The 20,093-nt window shown below is 36.0% G+C and overlaps 1 protein-coding gene across 6 annotated transcripts in view; it reads right to left on the bottom strand.

Annotated features, from left to right (window-relative positions):
• The window catches only part of TRPM3 (transient receptor potential cation channel subfamily M member 3), a 424,598-nt gene that overhangs the window by 109,754 nt on the left and 294,751 nt on the right, over positions 1-20,093 (bottom strand). For all 6 annotated transcript variants that reach the window (XM_027708978.1, XM_027708976.1, XM_027708977.1 and 3 more), the window contains exons 4-6: positions 13,681-13,894; positions 10,701-10,825; positions 4,458-4,629 (exon numbers count right to left, since the gene is read on the bottom strand). In XM_027708978.1, the coding sequence (XP_027564779.1) occupies positions 4,458-4,629; positions 10,701-10,825; positions 13,681-13,894 (511 nt within the window). The remainder of the gene's footprint in view (positions 1-4,457; positions 4,630-10,700; positions 10,826-13,680; positions 13,895-20,093) is intronic.

Genomic DNA, 20,093 nt, shown 5'->3' with positions numbered 1-20,093 from the left:
TGTCTCCTTCTGTTTAATCCATAATCTTCTTTTAGCTCCTCTATTTTTAATTCTCCTCTTTACTAAGAGTATGATCACTTTACATTTGTCCCAGTGTGTTCTCCTTTCTCTTCTGACTCACCTCGGTACTTTCACTCTCATTTTTATTTGTTCAGTGCTCCTTCCTCACCTCTCTAAATCTGCTTAGTGATGTATCTGCCATGCTATCAAATGTGGCATTCACAGAAAAATCTGTGGACCTGACACCTGGAACCATATCTTCGTTTCATATTGAGCTGATACTAAAAACTTCTCCAAAGGAAATAACAATAAAAATTTTATGGCACCATCTTTTGATTTTCATACTTGTCTTAGCAAAATGACAAAGTTCACAGAGTCCTCAGAAGAAACATGACATGGGAAGAGTCCAGGTAAGACTAAAAGCTGGGATTTGTGAGTCTCAAAAGCATTCAATCAACAACCCACTTGATTACTTTCAGTACAATGACAATATTCAAAGCTGGCACTTAAAGTTCAAAGACACACACACAAGAACCCTCTTGGATTTCAGTGAAAACATACCCTATCTATCCTTACAGTCAACTGCTCATTAGGCTAGCACTACAGGACCTAAGTGGTTTCACTTTTCATGGAGCTCATCACCTATAGGCAATGGCCTGAGAGTCACAGGAACAAGTACAGTTTCAGAAATTCTCACATTCTGTCTAATCTTCCTTGGTACTTTCCCTGGCTCACTTTGGATGTGAACACTACCACATATTGTAGGCAGCACTTTAGAAAGTTATCACAGTGACATAACCAAATTTTATTACTATCTCATATTACATATTAAGGTGCTTTTCCTTATCATATTTTGTATATTCGTCAACATATCTAATACAACAGGTGAGACATAGAATGGCAGAAATTTGGCTAAAATGGATTAATCCTAAAATAATCTCTTTTTCTTAGTTTTTTGGCTTTGTGAATTCAATACATCTGAAATGTCCAAACATTAGGGAGCTGAAATGACCTGTACAATTTTGCTTGTATCAATCATATGAAAAGACATATATTTTCAACAAACTCATCTGTTTAAAGTCAAGTCCATGGAAGGAATTTATAGATCCACTTGTGTGGATCTATTGTGTATCTGTCTGTGCTTCAAGAACAATTTTTATCCTTCTTGCATTTTCACAGCTCTTTCTGAGATATGTTTGTATCCATTGCCTGAATAACCAATATCAAGTTTCCAATCTCCAGCAAAAGCTGAAATTAAGCAATCAGTTCTAAGTTTTACTCAAATTTCACAGGAGTCAAACTTGCAGCAGGCTTCTTCTCCTAGAAAGAAGTCTGTACCTAGATCTTCCCAGCTATGTAGTTATGAAAATGTATCTAGGACTGCACAAAATATGAAGGAAAAATCTGAATCGAATGAGAATTCCAATGCATTTGATGATGGTACAATGGTCAGAGAAGATGCCAGTGATGACAGTTGAACGTCCCTTTGCCTTCCCAGCCCCCTTCATATATTCTCAGGCATAGGATGACAAAGGGAAGTCCACGGGTCACATGAACAGATATTGTTGACATATTACACTGTCTAAGTTGCCTTCTCTACCAAATCAAATCACCCAACTTTATCCATCAATTCCTTAGTCAGAGGTAAATTTTGCTCATAGGTTTACCAAAACTCAACTACATTAACTAATTCTATAAAGAAGAAAGATTAAATACAAGGGCACAGGTTCCAATGTCTGTGGTCTCTCTGTTTTTCAGGCAGCATACAGTAGAGGTAAAGAAAAGTTTCAGCATCAATTTTTTGTTTAAAATTAGAACAATTTTTAAATGTTTGTGTGAATTGGAAACCAGAAACAGTTCAGATCAGATCACTTTCAATATTTCCTTTGGATCCTGAAACAGTTCCAAGAAAGTTCTTCTTACTTTCAACATTTATGACTACAAAATGATGTGCTTTGAAACTCCATGAGTTTGAGGCAACTTGTGTCTCACTGCAAGAGATGGCTGCTGGGCTGTGTTAGAACAGTCTTCACTTGCGAAAATAAGAAAAGTCTGCCCTGAGCATTATAGTTGACCTCCAGCTAACTGCAAAACTGAATGACTCTGTGCTGAACCTGCAGACTCAGACTGACCCACCAGTGTCACTGTACCCTCTGCTTGTCTGAAAAGCATTTTTTAAATCCTGAGTATTTGTTGTGGACAAAATAAGAGCTATGGATTTAGCAAAACCTAAACAGGTAGAGTAAAAACAGAGTATTCAATAAAATCTTTTCTCTGATGTTTATAAAGAGCATAAGGCAAGATGATGATGAAGATGATGATGCTGATCATAATTATTCTTAAATAGTACACTTATTTGATACTGTTGAATGAGCCTTTCAGAATTATCTGACATACTGAATGATCCTATTTTGTCTTAAATTTTCTGTGTCTCTGATGTGTGAGAACAAGTTTGAAGTTTCCTTTTGTGTATAGTGTGTGATCGCAAATATCCAGGAGAGCTATCACTGCACTGGAGAAAAACACAGTCAAAGCAAAGGAAAGTAAATAAAAAGAAATGACAAGCCTAGCTTGTAAAAGGCAGGCTTAAAAATAAGAATAAAATCTACTTTCAGCACTATCATCCAGGGACAGGCTATGAAATAAGAAGTCACCAATTGTTTACTAGCTCTTAAATCTGTTCTGTTGTCTAGAGCAGACTCTTTCATTTGGTGACTACCTAAAACTGCACCTGCTCCTGACTCTGCAGCAAACAAATTTCTGATGCTGTCAGTGTTTTCCCGAACTCTGCATGCTTAGAACTGGAAAATGGTAAATAATGACGTACATGCATGGCTGCACACTCCCACTTGGAAAAAGATCCCTTTGCAGAAATGCCCTGGCACACAGAGGGTGAAGGATCTACATTGCTCTGCTAGAAATGAGGGTAAGGAAAGGCATCAGAAAGTGGCCATCTGTTTGGCTGACCCAACAAGGCAGGTGGTCTTTCTCTCTTCCATATGGTCAACTTCCTACTAACTAGAGGGTGGTCAGGACTCAGTCACCTTCTTTTAAAGCAAAGGAAAACAAAATGTAGCAGGAACATTCTGGATGATTTTGGACCAAGATGTACAATTCTTATTATCAGGCTTCTTTTTGAACAATTTTTTCACATTTCTATTTTCATGAAGTGTTGTGATATCCAAGCGTCCTCATGTTAATAAGAGGTGGATATGTGGAAGGGAATGGTTAAATGATACTCTGTCACAGAGAAGAGTGAAGAGAAAAGGAAGATATATACTCCTTTCTGTGTGGGGGGGTATGTGTGGGTGTGGGTGCTGCAGAGAGAAACCAGAAAAGAGAAATCTTTCATTTTTTGCAGATGTTTGAAGAAGTCAGGCAAGCATTTGACTTGAACCACCAAAGTCTGGAGGCTCATCCATTGGGCCTGGCTGTAATTTCTTATCATCTGCTGTCTGAGGCTCTAAATGTTTTTTCTAGTCTCATTCCCATTTCAAGTGCCCAGATCACAAAAAGTTTCACCATTCCTAAAAATTTCATGTTTAAAGAGAGTTATCAGCATAGAGGCTGTGCATATGGTCACTTTTGAAAAATTATATCTGTTTTTGTTCCTAAAGAAATCTTATGCAGGTACAAAACTGAGGTTTGTTTGTGAGACTAAAAATAGAATAGAAATTAACTCCCCATATAAAGTAAGCATGTATAAACTACAGAAATAATAATACTAGTATTGAGATGTCATATTTTATTTTATCCAAACAGAAACGCTTACTAAGATGACTATTTACTTTTTATTTTATGTAGGAAAGTAGTACATGATTACAAAAGAAAAAATATATCTTTCAGAGAAAAACTGGGGATTCAGTCTGATCATGATGTGATATCATCAGGACTGTAAAAGATGAGGTGAAAGGACCATCTAACCTCATATTCTGCCTCTGTCTTTGGCTAATGACAGGTGCCTAGGAAGAACTAATAAATATAGTGAAAAGGTATAGCAACACTGCCATGGAAAACTCTCTCTGCCTCTAAATATCAATAGGTATTTAACCTGAAAAATATTTTTATCATAAAGAACTCTCCCTTACTGTGTGTAACTCTTTTCTTTAACTGTACTAATTTCACCATATTTTTTACAAAATGAAGGAGAACCTAACTGTACACAGTTCCAAGGAGATGGGGCTATCAAAGACCTAAGTTGAATCTAAACTTTGAGAAATATTGTTTGACATTTACTGGAAACAAATCCAGCTATTTGAGCTATGCCTTTACTCACCGTACTCTAAAATAAAATTTTATTTTCTTTGCTCATCACTATTTGCTTTTATTAGCTCATCCTTACCATTTTAGACAGTAGAACTACTCCCTCAAATATGCAGAATTTATTGCTTCTTTATACTCAGTGTTTTTTTCTTATAATTGCAATTATAGAGCAATACAAGACAAATGTTACTCACTTGTATTTATCTTCTGAAGTGAAATGTGCTTTTCCAGGTGTCTACGAAGCTTCACCTCTGCTCCATATTTACCAGTAGTGCCATTGTCAGCCAAAATAAAATGAGAATGCATACTGTTGAGCACTGTCAGCTTGCTCATGGGATTGGACATTGTCTGGTATGGTCGGACCACCTGCATTTTAGAGACAAAGGAAAAAAAAGTACTAAATAGAAAAGGCCCTCTGAACTAAATTAAGCACAAGACACCAGCTAACAAGATGAAATAAAAGAAAAAAATCAAAATTATTTGAAGTATTTCATTGAGCATTACTGTCTTCCATGTGTAAAGTAGAAAATGACCTTAACACTGTCCTTTTAGATGCAAATACTGCTTAAATAGTTTTCCATGATAATCTGTTTCAATAGCATCAATGTCTACTGTTTCCACATAAAATCCAAATGATGGTCAGTGCTCCAAAGGTCTGTCTGACTACACATACACACTGTATACCCTGTCTGCTGCTGACTTTTAATAGTGTTGCAGTAAATTCTCATTTTGCTCTGCTTGAAATCTTTGATTCTTCCTTCACAGATCCCACCCAGAACCATGCCTCCAGTTTTGGCTCATTCAGAGCCACCAGCACAGAATATCCTCTACAGATACACAAATACAGGTGAGTTCCAAGTGTACACATGATATTACACCACATTTTCAATTTTCTTGGAAAAAACTATTGGCCCATTCTTAGCATTACTACAAAGGCAGTTGTTTGTGTTCACAACACCTTTAGAAAGTTTCCATTCAATGAAGATTTTGCTACTCTTCATTTGATTTGATTTCATCAGGAGAAACTCTGCTGCAGACAGAGAAAATTGTTGTGGCGTATCCCATTCATAGCTACCAAACAGACCAAATAATAGCCCTGGGTCACATTTGGCTGTCAGATACCTTGGCGGGTCTCCATTGACATAAGTAAGACTGTACTAACATTACAAAAGAGTTGGTGTTCTGTCAAGGGGTCCTGGCTGATCCTTCAAAGGATTCATTTTCTGGCAATACTGTTCTCTGCCTTTTTTGTGTATGTCTTGTTTTTTTGGAGAGACAAAACTCCTAAAAATTTGTAAAATGAAGTAGTAGCTGAGGAAATTATGTAGTGACTTGTTAGTAAACTCAACTGGGCTATCTGTCATCTGCAAAAAATTTTCTTCACAGTTCTGCCATTGTTTATTTTTCATTTCTGATGCTTTTAATGCACAAAATTATACACTCCAAATTTGACATAAATACTTCCAAACAGAGTACAATAACTTATTGATTTCTTCCTAAGCTTTTCTCTCTTTTTGTAGTTCTAAAGAGATCTTTAATTGAGACATAATTCTTTACAAAGAATATGTGTTAGTAATTCTTTAGCCAGATATCTCTCTCTATATATATTATTTTCACTTGAGAATGTCTGCCGCACTTTGGTCAACTCTTAGATTTCCTTTGCTGTTATAAACTATTATGCAGAGGGTGCTCTGTAAGCTGTTCATCCTGCAAAAGGGAGGAAATAGATCTGAGAAAACCAAGAGGACAGCTGGCCAACAGTAAGTGAGGGTACTATACTGTGAGAACAGGTGACAGCTTTGGCTCACATTTCTTTTACACAGTTTCTTTCGGTGCCTCATTCATAACAAGTTATTCTATGAGTGTATATAACTTAACAAATATCAACATGCTGCCAGAACATGTTCATTAGCCAGTTTCTGCAGATACAGAAACCATGTATCCCGTGCCAGAGTCAGAAAGAGAAGGAAGATTCTTTTTCACACACGGAAGAATCAAATAAAATCAAACTGAAACAGTGACAGATTTTTTAAATTGATACCCACCCCATCTCTCAATAAATGGATGGCACACACCAGCAAGGTCTGCTAGTAAAGGAATACCTTGAGTTGCCCATTCACTGTAGGATTACAAGCTTCTGTGCAGCAATTCTTCTGAGAGCTTGTGGTCTTGTTCCTGAGAGCCACAGCTCAAAACTTTGTGTGACAACCTGACCTGTAGTTCTAATGAGTTGCAGCACCAAAGGCTTCACACATTGACTCTTTAATGCTGCCGCAGGACACATCAGAAGGCTATGCTTTCGTTCTGTGTTTAGCTACAAGGTGAATCTCATTATTAATAAATTTTATAGAGGTGAAAATGAGACTACAATTATTTTCAATTCAACTGTTCACAACATGCACAGTTGAACAGCTGAACTTTTTTTTAACCATAAAATTTCTCAAACCACAGTGTTAAGCTCTTCCTGATTAAAGGATAAGCAAAATCTTCAGGAAGGAAAGAAAATCCTAGCCTTTGAGGTTATTTTCTTGACATCACTTGCTTTTCCACTACACTCAGCAGATTTTCAATTTCTGACTCTTGCAGTTCCAATTCCTTTGTTCTTTTCAATCCCTTGCATCTTACAGGCAAGTGAAATGGTTAGAAAAAACCTTTAAGTTGTCTTCTCATCCTCTTTCTGCATACACAGAATCATATAATGGTTTGAGTTGGCAGGGATCTTAAAAGATCATCTGTCTCCAAAACCCTCGTCATGGTCAGGGAAATTAGACCAGATTGCTCAAAGTCCCATCCAACCTTGCATTGAGAATAGGGAATAATGTTCCCCTGTCTTCCTCTGCAGAGCTGAAAGAAGCATTTATGCTTAAGACAGTCCCTCCAAATACAGTTTAATGAATGGAACAGCAGATATGCTGGGAAACAGCACTCATGCTGCATTGGCTGAGGGCATTCTGTCAATAGGTGAGGAGCTGGGCTAACCCCAGCAGTTGCCTTTGCACCCTGAGGTGGCAGCAAGCTTGAATTAAAAGGACTGTTCTGCTTAGACTCCCTGAGGGCACGACACTCAACATAGGGACAGCACCTGAAAAATTTCTCAGGGTAACTCACCATGACAACGAACCATGCCATGTGAACCAGTGCATGAATTTGAGCAGTCTAGGTGAAGGCAAAGAATTTGAGACAGTGTGCTCAGAGAGAGATGCATGCTTTGCTTCTCAAAAAGTAACAGCTGTTGTTCAAATCAAGCCATCTCTGCAGCCTCACTACTCGGGGGCACACCAGGCATAAATGTAGTTCCTGGTTTAATTTAGAGGATCCTGGAAGCACAGTGGTCCAAATTCTCAGTATATGCTACAAATAGGCCATTCCTTATCTCTGTCCCAGGTCTCCTACTGAGGTTACTAGGAATTAAACCCAAATGAGGACTGACCAGACCCTGAAAGTAAAGATGTGAATGCTTCAGATTTAAAAAGTATACTCTTTTAGAAGAGAGAATAATTCTGTATGTAGGAAGAAACCTTTTTACAATTATAGTTTTCTACAACACCCAACAAGCCACTTTGTCAGTTCTATCAGAGAATGTGAGGAAATAAGGCAACTAACTCCTTTGTGTGCTTTTTTTTAAAATTAGAATCTAATAGTGTTAAGAGGTGCAATATTTTATGCTATATTGCTTTTACAGTACTGGAGTAAGACGCCTCTTTAGGGATCTTTAATCATCACAATACAACAAATAGCAAACAACAGCATTATTTTCTTTACTCAGTCAGTTTTCTTTGTGGCTCTGAGGAAAGCCCTTGGGATTCCCAAAGGCTGACTGATTTGGACAGACTGGTAAATATAATAAAACCCCTCAGCTGTGACTTCTAGATCCACACAGGTCAGGCACGGGCTGAAGCATCAGCAGAGGTGCACCTCTGCTGAGCGTGCCACGAGGTACAGGGAGGCATCATGCAGCGAGGCATGTGCAGTGACAACGGTTCCCGCTTCTGCCCCCCATCGGCTCTCAAAATCCCATGACTATGACAGTTTTCTGTGTCTATCTCATGCTGGAAGGGTATGTTTTGACAACTCTTCAGTTCTGATCATAATTTAGCTAGACATAGTGCATATAGGCATAAATCCACATTGATGCCAGAGTTTGACAAGTCTTTTACTATTGGTTGACTTTTTTTCCCTCTGTATAATCCTTTGTGGCCTTTATTTCTTACTTGATGATGATTCATTTTACATGCTTAGGGTACTATTTATATTTCCCCTTCTCGGTTGATTTCACTGCATTCACCTCTAATGAGCCAGTCAATATAGTACACTTTGATTTTTAAAAAACCTTCCAAAACAGCTTCCTCACCAAATTCTTCTAAAGAAACTGCACGCATTGGATAAGAGAGAAAGTGGTTTGAGGCATAAATAACTACAGAGAGCTGGGGGGAAGGGAGGGAAAACAGCAAGAATGAAAAGTTAATTTTTGCAAAGACTGTTACTGAGAAGATTTAATGACTTATATGGCCTATCTCAAGCTGTGTCATATTCTTTTCAACATAGTTGTACAGGATTTGTGGTTAATCAGTTGAAAAGCTTACAGATATTTCAGTGGATTAAAGCAGCCTGACGAGGCAATAAAATGGAAGATGAAATTCAATATCAGTAAGCATAAAGCAGTATCATTTCACGCGCATCAGAGATGAATAAAACCAGAAGTGCTTAAGCATGACATCATATTGCTGATCAATAATTTCATGAAAATATTGGGGGACCGAAGGTTCAGAGGAAAATTTTTACTTTGTCTGTCAAAGACACATTTCAAAATATTTTCGTCCTTAGTGGTGACCCTGTAATTGTAACCCTACTGATATAATTGTGTCTACATTAATAGAAGACTTTACTCAAATTGTTATTCTTAATTTTATATTAAACTTTTGTCACTTTTTGTGATAAGAGTGAGTATTAATCTTTTTTTGATTTAACCAAAAACCTTCTTTTTAAAAAAAATAAAATTACCATACAACTGCTTGATTTCCTATGAAATTGGAAGGATATTTAGAAGAAAGTATTGCTTAAAGAAATCAGAAATCAGGGAAGCTGTTCCAGTTAGGTGGGAATCAACTTCTTTTTTTAGCTCTTTCTGCAAAAGAAGGCTCCAGATGCCCTAAAGTGTTTGTGACTACCTGAGAACAGAGGTAGATAGCTTTCCAACAGGTGGAAATAAGGAAGGAAAAGCAATGTTCCAAAATCCAAAAATTCAAAATTTGATGTTCTTTTTTGACTTCTTCATTCTTGCAATGTTTCCAATACTCAATGTACAGTCACTAAAGACTGCTTATTTGAAATCAATGTGTGCATTACACTTCTTTAAGATACAACCCATCTTTATGTTTAGCTATTTTTCCTAGTCACCTTCTGCACTGCGTCTCAGAAGAGTTCATTATTGACTCACTGCATCTCAGAAGAGTACATCAGTGACTCAATTACTGCTGCAAAGTCCCATCCTGCTTATTTGTGTGGTATTAGAGTACAAAACCTCACACTAATACGATTTCCTCTAATGGCTGTACTTTAATAGTGAATTGCAATGAACTCCAGTTGGATCATTTTCTTCATACTCATTGTAATTCCTCTGACCTAACCGATACTTGAATCTTCCTTCCCTTCCCAACTTGCTAATGGATGAGCATACAGAGAAGGATGGGTTAGACTAATGCAGGCAAGAAAAAAGTTCTTTATGCAGAATGGAAACTGTATCTCCTCCACTCAGAGTTAGTCACTGGTTCTCAGGTAGATTGCCTGGGAATGAACCAGTGGTGAGGAAAATAAATGGACTCAGAAAAGCTTCAGATAATTTATAACCAGTGTAGGTAAACCACTCATGTATTTAAAATCAGGGGGTTAATCTTACTGTTAATAGTTTTAAAAGAGAAGAATGATGTGAAAGAGTAGGAGAAACACCCACCCTGTCCTTCAGAAAGTGACTGAAGCGAATTGAGGTCTGATCTTATGTACAACACATTGATAAGATTGCATCAACAAAAATGTATAGAAGGGAATATATTTTAAGGAGGACAGTCTACAATTCTGAATTTAACCAATGCATTATAGTATTGTTTAAAAATAAATCAGACTTCAAGTCTTGCAATCAGTGTTTTCTTAGGCACTTTTCAGGAGTCATAGAATTCTAAAGATGAATCTTTAACATATTTTCAGGAATAGCATGTAATGAAATTTCTTTATAATTTATTTTTAAAGAACATACAGTGCATGGATTTTTATTGTTGCCATGTCAAAATCACCATCAACCGTAATAGAAAACTGTGTATATATTAATTTTTTGCCGCAGAGAATCATCCTAAGAGGAATCGTTAAGTGAGAGATGGAAAGGACAGGAAAAGTAACTGGAAGATTTAGATATTGGAGGTGATCTATGTCCATATAGGGCTTACATCTTTGCCAATCAGATCCTCTTGATTTTCCACAATCCCCCAGGGAGCTATACCGATGGTGCAGATCTTCCCTCGAGACTTTGAGGCATGATCTTTCAGTGCATCTCCAACATGTCGAATGACTCCTGGGAAAGAAACAGCATAAAATAGAAATTCAAAATTATGTCCTTTTTCTTCACTATCATATGGATTTAATATAGACTTGCTTTTAGGGAATACCTATGTCTATACTTACAATTAAATAAAGCTATGAGTATATTCCTATTTATTATTATTAGAGTACTTCTTTAAATCTGTTTTATCAAATATAAAAACTGAATGAACTAATTAGAAAAAAAATACACAGCTCTAGAAATAAGAATGAAGATACTGACAGTTGACTGCAGATTACTGATCTGCATTTGTACTCACATATAGATGTGCATGCAAGCATTTGTGCATTTCCAAGCAAAGAAAGAAGGACAGGAATTAACTGTCCCCCTCCACCTCCATCCTCCCAACTCTCACAAAAGTGTAGGTTGTGCACAAATGGTCCCATAAAGGACAGTAGTGTGGAAACATCATTACGCTACTCTGTGATGAAGCTATTTTGACACGCTTTCCAAACAAACTCAGTCACCTGAGATAGTTTCCAGCAGAGTATTAAACCATCCCTGGGAATCAGTGCGAAAACAGAAACTAGTGTAGAGAGAATGACTGTTCCCCAGCTCTCTTCCAAGTGCTCCCTTGCTTGATCTAGACCAGCTTTGACAGTTTCAGTGATACTTCCGTGCAAAGGAAAAGTGTCATTCCTTCTTCCTTTTAATAAAATAATTTTTTAAAATCTATTAAGAACTACTTTTAGGATGTGGCTGCACTGAAGCAGACCTGTGAGTTTCTCAGTTTCTGAGTTTTCTTTTTTTCAGGATTTAAAGCAGAAAATCTGCCCAGAGTGCAAAAAATTTCTGCTATCTAGAAATACCAACTTTTGGCATAACATGAATATTCAGAACAATCAGTTTAAGTAATTTACTAGTCATGTTTATAGCCAAGTATGCCATCACTGTCACATTGCTGATTCTCAGTCCAATAACAGTTTTCCAGGATTTTTCAATTATAATTTTCCTTAAGAGAAACCCAATTTTAAAACTCATTGTCAACAAAAGAGACTGTACTAAGAAGTTCTCAATTGGTACAATTTCACAATTAATTTTCACCTCCACAGTTTGAAAATGCAAACCTGGAGCAACCAACTGCTTTGCTCCAGAAATCAAAGATAGCAGTCAGAGGTAACTGATATCACAGAACTGCTTCTGATGTTACATGGTTTTTAAACATCACAGACCCACTTGAACCACATTGTTTTGTCTAGGTAATTTTTGATTACAGAAAAAACATTAACTTATTTATGCTGACTTTTCTGGTTCATTTGTATTGTTTTGGCATTTGCAACTATGATGATTTGAAAAATGGTATAAAGCAGTTATGCATTTGCCAAATGCAAATGTTATGATCTGTCCTTTTTTTAACAAAATTTCTGTAGTTTGATTTCCACAGTTCCTGTGGTCATCCACTGCATTAAGAGTATAATATGTACATTTTTCTAATGCACATTAAACATAAAATTTATATGTTTTTAATATAAAATTTATATCTGTCTTTGCCATACAAGAGTATCTGGCAACTAATGCTATTATCATCACAGTACAAAGGCCAAAATTAACCTGACTTTGTCCCTTGTTCTTAAGAGATGTGGGGCATATTACATATATGCAAGTCTGTCTATTTATCTAAACCTCCAGAAGCTATGTCTCTTCTCTGCTTTCTTCCAGCACCAGGCCTGCCAAAGTTCAGGAAGTGTTTGGACAACAGTCTCAGGTACATAGGGTGACTCTTGGGTCTGTCCTGTGCAGGGCCAGGATTTAGACCTTTGATTCTTGTGAGTCCCTTCCAACTTAGCATATTCTATGATTACATCCTATTCTTACTGTTGCAGTGATAAAACTGAATATTGTCTTAAATTTGATGTGCTCTGGAAACTAAGAAGCCCAAGACACCTGTTAGGCATTTATATTCAAATATGTAGGAGTTGATCTACAGTGAACTAAAATTAACACATGATAGAACGATGACATTGTTTTCCAGAGACACTAAGAAGATACATTCTGTGAGATTACTAAAGTAAAAAATTATAGCTTTGTTACTGCAGCAAATGAGAATGACATAAGATTTTACAAGTACACGCCTTAGTTCAAAATTTTTGCATGTATCTCTAGCAGAACTCTTTGACTTTCCCCTGAATCTCTTATACTTTCTGCCTCCTTCAGCGAGGGTAACTGAGAAGTCAATGCCAAACTTTTTTTGTCTGGGGACCTGTGTTTTGCAGCTTATTCCCAAAACTTACATGGTGTTTACTAGCAGAGCTGGGCCAGCTGCCATCTTGGGTCATTAGGACACCTATATGGTATGTTAGAGATATTCTTTTAATAGAAATGGTAATGATATTGCTCTTGCTGAAAGAGTAACAGCAAAAAAATTAGGTCAAGATCTCTATAAGAAAGAAAAAGCTTTCTGCCACATTCAAAAACTGGAATATTTTTTCCTTGCATACTTCAGGTCATCTTATAAGATAAAATATAGGTCTTTTCTGGATGAAAATGTATTCTGTTTTGTGTAATAAGAGTTTGATTTCTTTGGTTAGTAGTCCTTCCCTGCAGTTTATGGTTGATTTTATGAAGTCTTGAATGGGCAATATACTGATATAATTGCCTCCCAGGAGGCTTTATTTTTAGCTGTGTGCTTTTCATACTTTAGCAAACTTTTCATTCTGTTTTATACCGGCTTCCAGGCTGGTATGAACTTGGTGTTTTCTTGTTTACACATAGTACAGAAATTACTAATAAAATAAAACACAGAATGGCTTCTCAATCTCATCAGTCCTAATTTTTTTCTTGATGAGGTCTCTTAGATGCCATGGCTTTTATATCAATGTTGTTGTTACCTGTGTTTACTCCTCCAGTGAATATCCATGCTCCAGTTGTCATAGCAGCCTTAATAAGGCCTTTTCCAAAGACTTGTTTGAGTTTTGGCTGAAGTTCAAAATTCTGAAGGCCTCCATGTACAGAGATGAGAAGTTTGGGGAGCTCAAGTTGCCATTCTTTGGTCATCAGATGCAGAAGAAGGTCAGGCTTGGTGTCAAAAGACACACGTACATACTACAGAAGCAAGAGCAGTAGTAGAAAAAAAAAGATTGGTTATGCTCACTGGTTTCTAATGCGTATGATCCACTCCAATAAATCATTGAAAACAGACAAATTAGAAAACTAGGAATAATGGAACACTTGCAATTCATGGCCTGGATAACTTTCTTTTTTTGGGGAAATTAATTGTTTCAAAACACTTAGCAATGCTTGAAAGATTAATGTCTTTAATATATAGATGAAAAAATGGAACAAAAATGTAAGTGGTCTGCCAAAGACAACCTAGGTAGTCAGAATCACAACCATGTATTCAATTCTACCTCATTTTCAAGTTAACCAAGTCAAACTCTCAAAAAGCAGGAAATAACAGAAACAAGGTGAGTTATTCAAGCACACACAAGTTTAAACTGAACAAGACTACTAAACATGTACTTTTCAGATGAAAGAATGCTAACTATCACTTACAGAAGGATTTTTACAGATTCATGAACTTGCCCAACAAGACACTAGACCCTAAAAGTGCTCTGGAACAAATTTATGCATTTCCAGTGGTTGACTGTTCTGTGCTACATCTGCAGCACTTTGCACCAGGGTAGATCATGCCCATCTGTGTGCTCAAAGATAAAAACTGCCTTCAAAACTTCTATAGCACTACCATGTCGCACAGATACCTGTCTCTCTCTGGCAAGCTTTTCTTTTGGCTCTTTCTCCTGGTCTTTCTATTGCTGATGTATGAAGGGTTTCACAGAACCCATGACAGGGCAGGTGATGCTTTTTTAATTTCTACTTACATAGCAGAAACAGGCTGCAAGAGGAAAAAAATATTTCTATAGCTGTTAAGATCTGGAAAGACCCTCTTAATAAAATAAAATAGGTTACAGAAAGCCACTCATCTATCAAATTTCTGATTGAATCAATGCCTGTAGAGCTACTTCAGTAGTCTTTCCCTTGATGGGTTGTCAGCACAGACATCAGGTGTATAATAGAGGCTCCTTTGCTTTCAGTCAGAGGAATACCTAGTTCTAGCTTATTTATTGTGAAATGCCAGGTACTATAATATCTAAATATATTATGTAATCATTTTGTCCTTTTCTGATATGTCTGATTAATATTTCTTGCCAAAGGTTTGTTCTTTTTTAGTAATATCATATGATAACAAAGTGGATTTTTTTCTAGTTGAATAAGAAATAAGGACTCGACATTTTCCAGAGGAAATTGCTAATAGACAGAGTTTTTTGCAAGAGTGGGTCGTTGCACAGTGGACATATATTCTTAATATTTCTGGAAGCAGAAGCCTGTTTGCACAAATAGTTGGGGGGGTGGGGCACAGCCAAACCAAAAGCTGAGGAAGAACTTGGGAATACACATTTGCCTCAGTGCATCAGTAATGTTCCCTGTAGCAGCCAGGCAAATTCATAGTAGCTAATGGACATAGAAAATGCAGTATTCATGTCTGGCAAAAATGTACCCTCAAGTTCATATATAGATGAACTGCCTCCTCAGCAGCTATTCATTCAATTTCCAATATGGGATGAAATCTAGTATGGCACCTGATACCACTGACTAGTTTGAGATGTTAATAATTTTTAAGTTGGGATTTGAGAGCTCTCAGTTTTAACACACTGGAGGGGGTGCAAGAAAGCTAATCCTGATTCCCCTTTTTCTGTCTTTAGGGAGATCTGAGGTTGCAAAGGGCAACCACTTATAGACATTCATGGACACATTCATAGACAACATCCTTCATTGGGCCTATATGAAAACTCTGTTGGTCAAACTATGGAAATTCTGTTTTGGAAACACTGGTACCTTACTCTGTTTTTTGGTGAAGACATTACTGGTAGTCTTAAGAAGATAATTAAGTTGAATTCACACTAGGAATGGCCTTATAAATATGCTGAAAATAGAGGCTATTGCATCATCTGGGAGGATATTAAAATGAAGATGCAAATGGCATCAGATGCCATTATATAGCCACTGCTTTTTTTTTGATTCCTTAGTATTTTTTTTTACCCTAGAATGTGTGATTTCACTGCTCCTACCTTCTTAAGCCTACATATTACTCTACTTATACATGAAGATCTCTGAATTTCAATAAATACAAGTCTATATAGTGAATCAGAAAGTTGGAAGAAATATTTTCTTGCAGTTTTTTGAAATATAGGCATCTTTTATTGCAAACAACAGCTTGCTCTTTATACTGAAGACAAAACCCCTCTATATTTATGATAATTTTACTTTATGAAGAGGGAATTTAAGGAAAAATAGATCAGAAAGCTTTTTCATGTAAATTAAAATTTAAATCGTCATAGATAAGATTTATTGTTTTAGAAGTTTTTGGCAATGGTGCCAAACATCGTGATTTTTCTTCTGTGCATAGCGCTCAATTTTTATGACTGTTTTTATGACTGATTAATTTTTGCTCTTACAGATGCAATTTTCAGCTTGGTATGTTTGAAATTATTTTTGGCCATCATTTAACATGTTGACTAGTGACTACATAAGAATTCTTTTGTCATGACTTTCAAAGTTTACATTAAATTATAAACAAACACCTTTAAGGCCCTTTGTGTCCATATTAAAAATTTATTTCATTCAATCTTGTAGCAGAATATTTAGCCTTATCAGTTTTTGCTTAAAATCTTAATATTTCTGCTGTTCCTAAATTTTTTTGCTATCTGGAGGCAGATAAAAAATTTAGATGTAAATCGAAGCCAAACTACTGTTGTGTTACCCTGAAATTCCATGCCGGGTGTACCTGTCAGCTGCAGAAATGATAATTTCTAATGGCAGATGATTTAGCCCTTTTTTTATGGGAGTAATGTATGGATAGCATACAAGCGTTCAGTTGTTATGTGTCAGCAAAGCAGGACAAGTTAGGAAGCAAAAGTACAGTTTTGAATCGCAAAACTTACAGACTGACCTGACTGACATCAGCATAGAACGGTGAAATGATAAATCATCAAGTTCAAGCTGTCATGCCCTTTTGATCCCTAAACCAGCACAGTTGTAGTCAGCAAGAGAGCCATTTGACGCCAGTTGTTGTTTCTATTTTTTGTCAAGTATTCTCTTAGAACATAGCTGTGCCCATCATCAAACAGCCAGACACTTGCAAGTTTGACTCCAGTGCCCAAGGGCAAAAGCCAAAGTTCCTGAGAGGTAGAATTACTATTCTGTTACCCAAGCACAGTTGTTTCATTAAAGTACTTGGTGAATGACTGCAGATGAGAGTCTCAATGAATAAAATAAAGAGATTTAGAATTTTGTTGCATTTTTTCAGAGTAAATCTATTCAGGGAGCATTTTGTGATCTGCACTCTAACACTGCTTCGGTGTTTCTCTTTGGTAAATAAGTTTCTATCATTGCAGACATGTCTTCAAATTAAAGACTAGTTCCCTCAAAGTATGATCCTCACATAAAAAATAAGTTTGATGTAATTCTCAGTGAATTAAAGAGAAAAACTGTCACTTAGACTGAAACCAGATTGTTTCTGTATAAATTATTTCTTTTTAACATCTTGTTCTCTTCCAAGTTCCACTAAATAGTTAGTGGAAGGACTCTCATTGATTTAAATGTGCTTTGGATAAATGTTTGTCTGTGTTATTTCCCCTTTTTCTCCACATAGGACACCATCTTTAAAATTCTGTAAATATTTTTAAGAATTAATTTACTGTAACAGAAAGAATGTTTTCTGCCTTTCCATGGTTTCTGCAAGTTACAGGATTATCTCTCTTTTTTTTTTTTTCTCAAAAGCCCTGATGGCTTTTAAGGTCCCTTTTATATAGTTTTGGTAAAATTCAATATATTTTAAAAAAAGAAAAATACCTTTTTTATGTGGTTGATTTCCAAATATCCTCAATAAAGTTTTGAGGATCTGAATATTAAGTAACTGTTCATGTTCATTGGAATTCTACTGGTGTTCTTTTATGTTTCCATAAGAAAGGTTAAGGACATAACACTGAAGTAAACTTTGTTTTTTTGCAGCTGCAAACATATTTTAGCATTTTACTGTGCATATTAAATATATTATTGGAATGCATTCAATGAGAATGAATGTATTTAACTCACCAAAGCTTTTCAAACAGCCATCTTCCATCTAGCCTTGAAAACACATGATCAAAAAATTTTAGTTCTGTAAATAGCAATCCTTTAAAGAAGCTGATAGGAAATCCAGGACCACCAATTAATGAAGGAATGTTAAAGTGTTTTGTGTATGTGTGTGTAAAGGCAGATAGTATACTAAAAAAATGGGTTTAGTTTGGCCACAAGTACAGTGTAAAATGCATCACAGCAATATTGTCTTAACTGGCCCACTGATGAATAGAATACATTTATAAATTGTTTGGAATATTGCTCATAATAGGAATAGAATCACTCACATTAGTTTGATAATTGCTTTCTGACTTAGTGTAATAAATCGCTAGTATATAATTAGACAAACTCCGACATATTTCTTAAACTAGTAAGAGCCAACTTATATAAAGCAGGTCAGTTTTTATTAATTTTCCTGTATTTTTATTAATCAACTGATTTATTCGCAAAAGGTATTAATAAAGTTAATGTATATCCACATCTCTCTCAGATCTTTTTACAGTGGTTAAAACTGAAAATCTGCTGTAAAAACAATATAAATGTTACCAAGCAAAACTGTTAATTGTGTTTCCTACATATTAATGGGATCAGTCACTTGTAGAAAATATGAGAGTGACAGAGGTCTAAATACCACAGACTTGTTGTAGGATTATCTGTGATTACATGAAGACTGAAGAAAAGGCCCTTTTAGTAACTGATTTTGTTAACCAACCTCACCTAATCTCAGCTATGTGTTTCTATATAATCTGCTGCACCCTGAGCTATTCACATTATTGATTTAAGGAAGTTAGTGCAGCTGCACTGAAGACACTTTAACAACTCAATGGTATTAGCAAAATTCATGCTGTTTGGGAATTTTTGTTCTACGTGGCTGTGGATTTGAAATTAATGGCCCAGTCAGTTCTATTGACAATATGGAAACCTATATCTTTTCTGTTTTGTTCCAAATCCATGTGTTCTATTATAATTTAAGTGTAATTTTCATTTCCATAGCGAAAGGTCCCATTGTTAATTGTCTGGTGACAAGTGATATAATATTATATCAGGAAAAGTATAATTATACTTATTATATATTTTGTACTAAAATCTAATGCTCTTAGTTCAAATGGCAAAAATAATTATCTGTCAGTCTTACATGCACTAATGTATTCCATTAATTAATTGGTTTCCCAAGTATAAATCTGAGGTTATGGTTTTCATTAATAAACCCCACCTAATTCCTTGTAGTCTGCTTCAGAAAAAATCAGCAGTTTTCCCGTTAGCACAGACCAAGATAATACTCCTCAGATCTGTGTTTTCCTTGCTTAATAATTTTCATGTGTGGGCATCCATATAATGAAATAAAATAGGGAATAGATGCAAAATTTTATGTTGAATTCTTCCCCTGAAGCTTTCCTTGTTTTTGGTCAGCTTGCCAAATCTTCCTGGTTTGTAAGGTTATTTTATTAGCCAACAGGCACAATATTAACCTACCATGATTGTCAGCAAAAATCAGTTTGCATGCCATAGTTTTATTTGGTAGCCAGTACCTTGAAAATAACTAATATAACATATTTTCTGAAAGGAATAAATATCTGTCTATCATATTTTTCCCCTTTTTCTCTCTTCCCCTACCCATGTTGGTCAGCTTCTCTGCATTTGGGTTTGAGAACGTGTTCTCTGAACAATAAGGTTTTCAAGGACTATTATGTACTTGTTCCTTTTTTCTAACCCTTATTTTTCAATATAATTGCTCCTTTTCCCCTCCTCTGCTGGCAAAAGTGGTTGGCTGCTTCTACTGAGCAAACTCTCGGCTTCTGATTTGGTAAGTTTTACTTATTATGGGAAAGACTTCATAGCCAGTAAATTCAGAGACAGCAGTTTAATTATCTCTATTAATAAAACTGCAACAACTACTTAGGTAGCTCTTTGACCACAGCCTACCCTAAAATAATGTTTGGGGCTGGAAATAAGAGCATAAGGACATCTTCATATTGTTTTCAGTGGCAAACACAACAAACTATAACAAAGCTCTATAATTTGTTCATTAAAAAAAGGTACAATTAATGGATATGCAAGTCTCCTTATTTGTGTTTTGGTCTTATGAAAGATACTTTTTTCTTTGTTGGTAACCAAGCATGACACC

Source organism: Neopelma chrysocephalum, unplaced genomic scaffold (assembly GCF_003984885.1).
Source record: "Neopelma chrysocephalum unplaced genomic scaffold, ASM398488v2 Primary Assembly neopelma1_96657, whole genome shotgun sequence".
Taxonomy (NCBI): Eukaryota; Metazoa; Chordata; class Aves; order Passeriformes; family Pipridae; genus Neopelma; species Neopelma chrysocephalum.
Note: the sequence above shows the minus strand (reverse complement) of the source record. Positions and strands in the feature narration are given on the sequence as shown.